General features: G+C 42.3%; 2 protein-coding genes across 2 annotated transcripts; one reads left to right on the forward strand and one right to left on the reverse strand.

The window, feature by feature from the left end:
• Positions 1 to 217: 217 nt before the first annotated feature.
• sec61b (SEC61 translocon subunit beta) lies at positions 218 to 3,432 on the reverse strand. Its single transcript, XM_084557367.1, has 4 exons — positions 3,299 to 3,432; positions 2,676 to 2,773; positions 1,488 to 1,592; positions 218 to 744 (listed from the first exon to the last, which is right to left on the reverse strand). Exons 1-4 carry the CDS (start codon positions 3,299 to 3,301, stop codon positions 657 to 659), a joined length of 294 nt encoding a protein of 97 aa, XP_084413493.1. The 5' UTR covers positions 3,302 to 3,432; the 3' UTR covers positions 218 to 656.
• A 128-nt stretch (positions 3,433 to 3,560) lies between these two features.
• alg2 (ALG2 alpha-1,3/1,6-mannosyltransferase) lies at positions 3,561 to 8,888 on the forward strand. Its single transcript, XM_084557366.1, has 5 exons — positions 3,561 to 3,888; positions 4,530 to 4,701; positions 4,811 to 4,948; positions 5,529 to 5,696; positions 7,004 to 8,888. The coding sequence occupies exons 2-5, from the start codon at positions 4,531 to 4,533 to the stop codon at positions 7,742 to 7,744; spliced, it is 1,218 nt and encodes a 405-aa protein (XP_084413492.1). The 5' UTR covers positions 3,561 to 3,888; position 4,530; the 3' UTR covers positions 7,745 to 8,888.
• The last annotated feature ends 2,814 nt before the right edge of the window (positions 8,889 to 11,702 follow it).

An 11,702-nucleotide genomic window follows, 5' to 3' on the forward strand; every position in this document is an offset into this window, starting at 1 on the left:
CATAGATATAATCAGTGTAATAAGGGAGGAGTGTAAATGTTATTTTAAGCAGTTATAGCCAAGATCTCAAGTGAAATAAAATGCAGGTAGGTTAAAAGGTTAAGAATTAAGTTAATTATCACATGTATTGTAACTCATTTGTTTTATTATTCCTGACTTTGTCTGTGTAAAAACATTTATAAATGTCTTTTGGAAAAAATGCACAGTTCAATTTCAAAAGTCACACGTCATTTTTATTTTATTTTTTTACTTTTTATTGTACAATATTACAATCATATTTTGTACAAATGCTGTTAACAAAAAAATTTAATTCAGGCTACAAGGAGAAATGTTTGATGGGGGCCTGAAAACAACAACGTCCTGAAGGCAGCAGAAGAGAGAGACGCACTGCCACTTGGAGGGAGGGCGACAAAACAGAAAGCACATCTTAGGTGGGTCTGCATGGCTTCTTCCTCCCGTTCAGCCCATCACATGTAAAACACGGAGTGATGGGAAGAAAGCAACAAGGCGGTTACCAAAGTCGCGTACTGACATGGCCACTAAAATCCAATTGGTGTGTTGTTGTGATAGAGGGGAAACTGCTTGTTGTTCATGTGCTGTTTGGTCCAGGTCCAAAGAGTTAAGAAGCCGAGGTGCAGGGTCACAGGTCATCAGGTTTAAGAGCGGGTGTACTTCCCCCAGATGTGAAGCATGAAGACGGATGCGATGAACAGCAGACTCATCACCAGCACTGGCACCGGCCCACTGTCATAACAACGACACAGTGATTAACGCACAAAACACAACACAAAAATCCCATCATTTGCCGTAACCCCCCCAAAAAAAGAGGTAGAGCCTGATTTTATTGATGAGCTTTAGAAACAAGGAGGGGCTCTCATCTCTGAAGGAGGCTCTGAGTGGGGGGGCTCGGGTGGAGGAGCGCATCGCTAAGTAGAAGCATTGCCATGCCAACCATCTCCTCCGCTACCCCCCCCCTCCCCCTGTCAGAAAGCTGTAATTGAGTTGACCTTTCAGAGTGGATCCTTTAATGAAGCTTTGAGGCTGGTGTCTAACGCAGGAAACAAACACGCACTCGATATACAGCACTGTACGGCGAGTCTGCCCTCCTTCGACTGCTGGAGAGACGCACTCAATAACCACCACAGCACCATTGATCAACTATCTATGGCCAGGAGACAGGGTGCCTTCTCTCATATTAGAGGCGAGGATGTAGCAGAATATAAGTTGGAATCAAAGAGTCTTCTAAGCCTGGACTTTCCTTGAACATATAATTGTGTGGGGATATATAGACACACACACGCATAAATCAAACGGTTATACCGTAGATAAATTATTACTTTGACCACATAGTCACGTCTGCCTAATTTCCTACCAATAGACGTACCAAGTGTTGGACATCCTGAGGATTAGTACGAATTAAAAAGTCAAAGGATTATTTGTTTAGGTAGAAATGCTTTACTGTAGCTGCTTTTCTAAAGTGTACTTACACTTTGAGGCCTGGTGAGTCTTCGGTGTAGAAGCGCCACATACCACCAGTACCCGCTGAGCTTGCTGTCCGGCCGCTGCTGCGTGTACCGCTGCTGGTGGCTTTTCTGTGGAGCACACACGTGAAACATACAGTTAGACTTATTAGTCATCAAAATTCATAATAATAATAATAAGTTATAAAATGAGAAGAAACCCACAACAAAGTTGCTAACCAATTGTGTAAAATTGTCATCTTAATTATAATAAAAGCAAACGTTATCAAACTTTACAAGTTCAAGCCTTCAAACAGACTCAAAACTGACCTGTGACCATTAAATTTGAGACCATCACAGTCTGTGCTATAACACATTATATTCTGAATGTAATTCTAACTACAGTAGCTGGTACGGACAGAGCAGATTGATTCATGGCTGCGTCTCTCATGCAACGAGATTAAACAGAGGTTAATGAGGTAATGAAGAGTGTGGTAGTAATGGGTAATAATGAGAGAGAGAGAGAGCAAACAGTGAGCCTATGATTACACACTGATTAAGTCCACAGCACAACATCTATCAGCTATGATCAAAGGATGGCCCACGACACAAAAAAAAAAAAAACAGGGGAGGGCTGTCTGAAAATCACTCTTTACAGTACGCTGACATGAGCAGGCAGGGTCAACGCTGAGGGCAGGAGGGTATTATGGGAAATAATAGCTGGGATAAAGGTCTTTACAGTAACAAACTAATGGATGACAAAGGAAAAATAAATACAGCATGTCTTAGTAAGCTGCTGGGCCATCACATTTATCATTCTTAGAAAAGATAGAACTTCATTTGATGTTTTGGTGATGGTGGACAGGAGCTGTGTTTAACAAATAAGTCCAAAATCTCCCATTGGTGCCGACCGGGATCAACATGTACTGACTGTGAATGCCACATTGTATGACTTTGATGATGCTTTGTGGTTTTTTTATTTGTTATCCATATATGGGTCAAAGGTGTGTATGTGACGGTGAATGCTCGTTTGACTTTTTGTGTTAGCCTGGCCAGAGTGTACCCTGCCTCTTGTCCATGACCCTCTAGAGGATTGGTTACAGATAATGAATGAATGTGTGCCGTGGAAAGTTTACCCACTTTATTTGTCTGCTTGAATGAGTGCAGTTTATAGGAATAAAAGTTTAGTGGTCAGGTTAGGAACGTGTGTTGTACCTCTGTCTGACTGTGTTACTTGGTGCACGGGAAGCCACCGTCCTACTGGGGGAACGGCTAGACGCCCCAACATTGGTTGCACTTGCTGCTGGTCCAGGCTGAAAGTAAAAAAACAACAGATTTGAAACAACATTCAACTCAATTACACCATGTAGTCTAATCTCTGTCACACACAGCTAAAACTAATTTATAACATTATAACAACGCTCAGATAGGAAGATTTAACAGTAATTTTCTCAGTATATATACATATACTGAGAAAATTACTGTTAAATATACATATATAAACACATACTACAAATCAGTATATTGTGTGAGTCTGATGCTGATGGCAAAGGCCTTTCCTAACTGCTTATAGTGTTGCTTTTAACGTCTAGCAATTACTCTCCACCAAATGTGTTCACATACATATGCATATGCAAATAATTATGTACTGGACAATCTTAAAATATGTATTTCGGGACTGTAATAGTTGAAGTAAAATAGCCACGTCCACAGATGATGGGCTAATGTTAGCAACCTAGCTAACAGAGAGCAAAACGTTAGCTCTGGTCTAAATGAATGACGTGAAGCCGGATAGCGTAACCAGTGGTAACAGTTTCACACGGAGCTGAGAATCTTACCATTTTGTTGTAATTGTCCCGATGCGAGATGAAACCTTGAGCCCCTCTTCAAGCTGATGTCCACGTCTAAAGAACAGCAGACAGCCGATGTGTGAATTGGTCAAAACTTGAGAAGAGAGCCCCTAAAGATGACGCCTGTCTAAAAAGGACACGACTGCGAAACGAAAGACCAGCGAAGGCGACCGACTAGAAGCCCGACCGGCTGCTCGCATTCAAATGGCAAAAACGTGCATGAAAACTCATTTTAGGAGCTCATATTTTAGTCATATTAATAAGTTCCGTTTCTAAAAATAACACGTATTTTTTATATGGTTAATTTATGCATAGACGTGTACATTAATCCATAGGCACATAATTGAACCGCCTCGACTCTGAAGGAGACGTGTCTCACAGGAAGCGCGTCTGTCACATCAGAGGAAACTGGCGCCATTGTGGTTCATACACGAAGCACGATTAGCTTTGATCGCAGCGGTTGACTCGATCCAAAATGGCATCCAAACGACAGAGTTTCATGACAGTTATTCTCCGCTACATATAGCTAGACGAGCACAGGTTTCCGAACTTGGAAAGAGTGGTGAAGAGATCTAAAGGTAAACATTGCTATATTATTGTTAAATTGTAGATATGTTTGTGGTGGCAAGTTGCAGACACAACGTTGCCCAAATTTATCTATCAAAAACGGTTCATAATTTTATTATCCTTATAGGCTAGCATTAATAATCATATTGAGCTTAAGCTTTAGATATATCATCTAATGCAAACAGCTATCTGAATCAAACAAGCAGTTTGCTAGGTAGAGGTTATCCTTGTATTAAATGGCCTAGTACTTGAAGATGTTGTTTCAGCCAGTGTGGTTTGAAGTAGGTATGTTCAGTCACAGAAGCAAAAGTTTTGAATTAAATTATATTACAGACCCACAAGGGTAAATTCTTAAAGTTTGTCAACAATGCAGCTCTGAAACGTTTCTGTCATGGCTTCAGATTCATTAATGTCCAGTTGCTTCCTCTGGAGAGAGTATTTGTTGTTTTCCTCATCATCAAGTTTTAGATTCTTTGAATACCACAGAAAATGTGTTTTCTCTTAGATGTATCTGACAGTTTAAGGCAGTCCTTCCTATCAGCTTAAGATGCTGCACATCCAGCACAAGCCATGTCCCTTATGTTGGCTGTCTGTGCTCAATAATCGGACCAAAAATGTATTGAACTGCAACTGCATCTGTTCTTGTGTGCAGGATGGCGCGGGTGGTGTTTCTCCATCCAGACCTTGGTATTGGGGGAGCGGAGCGACTGGTGGTCGATGCCGCTGTTGCTCTAAAGTCTCAAGGATGTAGCGTTCAGATCTGGACGGCCCATCACGACCCAACGCACTGCTTCTCTGAGACCCTGGACCCAGACCTGCATGTGGTGCGTTAACAGACCACCTTATTACTTAAAACTAAAACAATACATTCTGTAAGAAACTTTTACACACACACACATATGAGAAGATTGTCACCATTAATCCTTCTATCAGGTTTGTGTGGGTGACTGGCTGCCCACCAGTGTGTTTGGCTACCTGCATGCACTGTGTGCCTACCTGAGGATGATCTATGTGGCCCTCTACCTGGTCTTCTTCAGTGGGGTGGAGTATGACGTCATCTTCTGTGATCAGGTGAATTGTGTCTGACAGTACCTTCCCTGTTTGAATACTTCTGAGCCACCTCTGTCTCATAACTGCCTTTGCTCAATAACTAACAGTCAGTCAGAAAATAGCTTTGTTTGTTAACAGGGCTCCATCTTGTACCTCTCCCTGTCTGTTTAATAAGAAGTGGGAATTCCTTCACACAAATGCACACAAGTACCGTCTTTCTCTGTCTTTCTCTGTTGTGCATAATTACACAGAAAACACATTATACAAATCACCTTACAATTATTGAATTAAACACAAATGTGTTACTGTTATTTAGCCTAGCCCTCTAAAATTGGTTTGTTGGATTTTTTACATTTGTCAGCACAATTCAATAGTACTACAAACTACAGACTCAGAAATGAAAACACAGTTGAATCAACACCTATCTCAGTTATTTTACACAAATGCTGAATACTATAACCTTCACGAAGCTAAGATTTAATGCCGGACTGTTGTATGAGCATACATTAGTCTCAATTAGTGTTCCTAATTAACTGGCAAGTGAGTTAGTTAGCTAGAGGAGAGGTTGTCCTGTAACTGTTTGTGTGTCATTTGACCTCAGGTGTCGGCGTGTATCCCTGTGCTGCGACTGTCCCGTCACAGGAAGAAGGTTCTGTTCTACTGTCACTTCCCAGATCAGCTGCTGACCCAGAGGAGGTCGACCCTGAAGAGGCTGTACCGGGCTCCCATCGACTGGCTAGAGGAACGCACCACTGGCATGGCTGATATGGTACGTAAAGGCTCAGTGTCATGTGATATGATCTTATCCAGGTTGTGTTGTTTTATTTTATTTAGATAAAAAAAGTTAAAGAATATTAAGCAGGCCAGGCAGTGAAGCAATGAAAATATGAATAATGCAGTGTTTTTGCACCCTTATTACAAGTGCCTTTAAAATGCTTAGGTGAAGCATATAGTAAATTCTCTCTGGTCTTTTGTAAAGATTTGACCAGAGGATCTTGCCTGAGGATTTCAGGCTGACTCTGTGGGAGAGCCAAGGGCCAAACCTGAGCAGTTTTGTAGGAAATCAGTAAAATATGATAATGGATTAAAATAATATGATTTTGTTATTTTGTGTTAAATTTTGGATAGCTTCTTGGCAAGAAGCAAGTGTTACAAGATACATTTTTTTTTGTCAATTAATGGGGTGAAAGCCAGAGACACAAACATTCATGATGAGGCAGAAGCAAGAGAAAGAACCTAAATACGCAGAAGAACTGCGGCAGGTTCTCCAAGATGCTATGAATAACCTACCTGTTGAGTAGCTTTAAAGACTGTGGACAACTGGTGCTGTTTTAAAAGCTGGTTGATAGATATAGAAATAGATACTTTATTAGTCCCTAACAGAAACTGAAGTGCTACAACTATAACTTCACCTAAATTGCAGTAAACAAAGGTTAGATTATAAATGAAAATGAAAAATAATCTCACACGCAAAAGGAAGTAATGTGTGTTTATTACAATGCATAGTAAACATCAGCAACTGTTTTTAGCAAATGAAGCTCACCATATAAAATGTTCAAGTTCAGATGCAGAACTACTTGCATACTAATGTATTTTTAAATTAATGGGAAATATAAGACACGTACGTGCAGGCTCCTTCAATCAACAGGGTAGACATGTCGTTGCAGTTCATACGAACTGGTTATTAACAGCGTTGAAATACCTGTCAAATTAAAATAAAGCACTAATAGATTTTAAAGTATTTGATCTCTGTAGTTTATAGAGGTTAAGTGTCTGTTCCCTGGGTTGATAACTAGTAAAACTATAGTGTAATAACGTAAATTGATGTACAAGCTGTATTATTTTGACTTGCTTGAATAAACCATACTGGTTATTTAAAATATGGTACAGCCTGAGCTTCACAGGCTCTCTGCTGCAGAAGCTCAGGGCCCTGATAGAAATGTAATGACATTTTGATTTTGGTCTAGACTTTAGAATAATCAAAGACCTCTGGCTGCTGTCTGCCTTATAGGGAATTAAAACACCTGTGATATATATGAGATCCTCACGAACTAATCTCTCTGTACTTCCTCTTAGATTCTGGTAAACAGCCAGTTCACCGCAGGCATCTTCAGGGAGACCTTTCATAGTTTAAGCGGCGTCCAGACAGATGTCCTCTATCCCTCCCTCAACACGCGTACATTTGACCAGTCGTCCGCTGAAGCTCAAGGCCTGGAAGGCCTCCTCCCTGAGGGAACCTCCTGCCTGTTCCTCTCTCTGAACCGATACGAGAGAAAGAAGAATTTGGGCCTGGCTCTTGAGGCTCTGGCAGCCTTGCAGGGCAGCCTTCCTCCAGGCCAGAGAGCAGGCATTCACCTTGTGGTGGCGGGGGGCTACGACGACCGCGTTGCTGAGAACGTTCAACATTACAATGAACTGAAAGAGCTAGCAGCGCAGCTCCGTTTGGAAAACTGTGTGACTTTTCTGCGCTCCCCCTCTGATTCACTGAAGGTGGCGCTGCTGCGGGGCAGCACCGCGGTGCTCTACACCCCCAGCAGAGAGCATTTTGGGATAGTTCCTGTAGAGGCTATGTACTGCTGCTGCCCTGTTATCGCTGTGAACTCTGGGGGCCCCCTGGAGAGCGTGGCAGACGGGAAGACGGGCTTCCTGTGCGAACCCACAGCTGAGGCCTTCTCTAAGGCCATGGAGAGGCTCGTCAGGGAGCCACACCTCCGCAGGGACATGGGACAAGCTGGGAGGAAGAGGGTACAAGATAAGTTCTCTCTTCAGGCCTTCTCAGACCAGCTGTATGGGTACATTTTGAGGCTGAGCAAGTGATGTGCAGGCTGGAGGAGAGTCAAGAGAAAACCTGTGGGAATGTGAAGAAATGATCCTCTACTGAACTCTGAAAGTGACTGAATGGCCACGACCAGCAGGGCGTTGATGTGTATGTCTACTAACAGAGGATGTAAGTGTATATGTGCATGAAGGTGTGTGTGTGGGGGGGTATTATGAGGACTTAGAGGACAATTAATCAGCATTCCCCTGGAGGGGTTGCTGAGAGGGAATAAGGGATGGAATCTTTGTACCAATTAAGAAAAGAGTAACGAGTTTACCTATCCTATCTCTGAAAAAATAACACCCCTGCAAGTGTGTACGTGCGCGTGGAATTGTGCATGTGCAGCAGCGCGACAACCAAGAGCCTAACGAACGAGTCTACCAGCAGGATTGATTGTTAGAGTGAAATGTTTTGCACATTGTGTGTGTGTCCGTGTTGTCTTGCTTTTCTACAGTAGTCTTTGTCTTTGTGTGTTTGGGGGATAAAGAAGAAGAATGTAGTTATCACCATGTGCCATCAGGCAGTGCACAGTCTCAGATCAATAAACGGGATGCTTTCCACTACTTCCTGTCCACCCAGAGCTTTGTTCCCCTCTTCACATTCAGAGGACGCTGGCCTGTATATGACTCCAGCTGCTGCGTGGAGGTTATTAGTAGATGATAGAGAGTGTTTTGCTTTATTAGAGGTCTGGCTGATGGGCAGTGTGTCTGTGTCTGGGTCATTATCAAGGAGAATAGCAGAAGGTCATTGTGTCTGCGTGCTGGCCTCTTCAGCCTTCCTACTGTATAGAAATGCTCTTATTGACATTCCTGAAGTTTTAATAAACAAGTCGACACATAGTTTCCCAAGTCCTGTGGTGCTTTCTTTGTTGGTAAGTTTTTTGGCCTTTAATAGAGTTGGCCAAGAATTTTGTGGCGGAGCGGGGACATTGTTAATGCTGAAACAAACATCCGATTCTGTCATAAGTTGTTCAATGAAACTTTCTCAGACAAAGCAATAAGCAAAGAAGTTTTATTTTGCTTATCATAACAAAGGCAGTGTGACAGATGCACAAAGATTTTAAGTTTCTGTCTCAGTTGTATCTGTATGGGCTTCATTCTTCCTTTTAAAGGAAATCTGAAAATGAAGAGATAATCAGAATAAAAAGATAGGGGTGAAACTAAAGATTATTTTCAGCTAATTAGCAGAATAGATTAAAATGTGTAAAAACCTCGTCACATGTCAAGATAGCACAAGATAAAATAACTCAAAATAACTCGGAGCATCTGACTAAAATAAAAGCAATGAATGAATAAACATAGTTGCCGATTCATATTTTTTTTTTACATTGATCTACTAATCTACAATAAATTATTGAACCCTCCACCCACCTGGTTACACATGGTGTGGCCGTATGGAACAAATGTGGCAAAATGTTCACTGTTGAAGTTCACCAGGTCGTATTTCAACTCTGCTGCAGGAACGTCTCGCAGCGATGCCTCATCGCCTCCTGTGGAGACGGAACCAGGTTGTGTTTGTTGTTGTTGACCCTGATTCGAGTTCCTGGAGGCACTTTGATCTCTCTAATGTGCCGTCTGCAGATTCTGGTCCTCCTCAGAACATGACTGCTGTTTGACTTTGGAATCGTGAGCTGAATGACGGTGCGACACGCTTTCTGTGTCATGTTTTCGTCTAAAAGGGAAAATTAAGACAAATAACTCGGCTAAATTAAGAGTGCACGGCAGAGAATATGTGTAAAATCTAATTTTTTTTTACCTCCCACCCCAAAGTGGATAACGCGACCATCCCCGACATAAATGGCCCAAAGAGATAATCCTGACCAAGGGTTCACAAACTCAATCAACTGCTGTGGACATATTCTGATCAGTCAAGAGGAGGAAGAGGAAAAGAGCGGTGCACAGTATCCATGCGCCCTAGGTGCAGGTGAGAAGAAATTCATAATGAAAACCTGGGAAATGGAAACAGGATGGACATAAAATCATTGACTTTAAAGGGGAACTCCTGTTTTTTACAACTTGGACCTTATTTCTGGCATAAAATACGATCGTTAATCACCCATATAACTTTGGCGTCATTTTTTGTCATTCGGAAGATATTTACATGCGCATATATCCATTTAGTGGGAGTGACTGGGGCACCGAAACGCAGCTTCTAAATAACACATTATCTGCCGCGAAACTCATTAATTTCACCAATATTTTGTTATGATATGCTAGTGCTATTCCCCGTTGAGTCCAGATTTACCTGTTATCATCATCCGGGGTCTGTAGATTGACTTACTACCTTCTGACCTGGATGATGTCATCTCTGAACGCCGCACACACCCCACGCGGCTTGTTTACCTGTAATTTGCTACTGCTAGTTTTTTGCAACAAGGCTGAATATTTTTCCGATTCTGAGGTTGTGGACGACGACTTTGTTTATGATTGACGTCCTTACCGTTTTGAACCAGAGTATACCAATTAGGAGCTCATTGAAAGGAGGATGAGGAGGCAGAGAGAGGAACAGCTGGCCAAAGAACAACAAACCGCTGCACGTCCCCGAATAGATAACAGATAACTCTGGACTCAACGGGGAATAGCACTAGCGTATCATAACAAAATATTGGTGAAATGAACGAGTTTCGCGGCAGATAATGCGTTATTTAGAGGCTGCGTTGCGGTGCCCCATTCACTCCCACTATATACAGTGGTATGAAAAAGTTTGGGCACCCCTGATCATTTTCAGGATTTTCCTTTATAAATCATTGGTTGTTCGGATCAGCAATTTCAGTTAAATATATCATATAGCAGACAAACACGGTGATATTTGAGAAGTGAAATGAAGTTTATAGGCTTAACAGAAAGTGTGCAATAATTACTTAAACAAAAGTAGGCAGTTGCATAAATTTGGGCACCCTTGTTGTTTTATTGATTTGAGTACCTTTAGCACTAATTATTGGAACACAAAGTTTGTTTGGTAAGCTCACTGACCCTTGACCTACATACACAGGTGAAGCCAATCGTGAGAAAGGGTATTTCAGGTGGCCAGTAGCAAGTTGTTCTCCCTTTTGCATCTTCTCTGAGGAGTGGCACCATGGGAGCCTCAAAACAACTCTCAAATGACCTGAAAACAAAGATTGTCCAACATCATGGTTTAGGGGAAGGATACAAAAAGCTGGCTCAGAGATTTAAGCTGTCAGTTTCCACTGTGAGGAACATAGTGAGGAAATGGAAGACCACAGGCACAGTCCTAGTTAAGGCCCGGAGTGGCAGGCCAAGAAAAATCTCAGAGAAGCAGAGGCGAAGGATGGTGAGAACAGTCAAACTCAACCCACAGACCAGCTCCAAAGACCTACAACATGATCTTGCTGCAGAAGGTGTCACTGTGCATCGTTCAACTATTCAGCGCACTTTGCACAAGGAGATGCTGTATGGGAGAGTAATGCGGCGGAAGCCTTTTCTACGCACATGCCACAAACAGAGTCGCTTGAGGTATGCTAAAGCACATTTGGACAAGCCAGCTTCCTTTTGGAATAAGGTTCTGTGGACTGATGAATGTAAAATTGAGTTATTTGGACATAACAAGGGGCGGTATGCATGGCGGAAGAAGAACACAGCATTCCAAGACAAACACTTGCTACCCACAGTAAAATTTGGTGGCGGTTCCATCATGCTGTGGGGCTGTGTGGCCAGTGCAGGTACTGGCAATCTTGTAAGAGTTGAAGGTCGCATGGATTCCAGTCAGTATCAGCAGATTCTTGCCAACAATGTTCAAGAATCAGTGACAAAGTTGAAGTTGCGCCGGGGCTGGATACTTCAACAAGACAACGACCCCAAACACTGCTCAAACTCTACAAAGGCATTCATGCAGAGGAACAACTACAACGTTCTGGAATGGCCATCTCAGTCCCCAGACCTGAACATTATTGAAAATCTGTGGTGTTATTTAAAGTGGGCTGTCCATACTCGAAAGCCA

This window comes from Chelon labrosus, assembly GCF_963514085.1.
Source record: "Chelon labrosus genome assembly, chromosome: 12".
Classification (NCBI taxonomy): domain Eukaryota; kingdom Metazoa; phylum Chordata; class Actinopteri; order Mugiliformes; family Mugilidae; genus Chelon; species Chelon labrosus.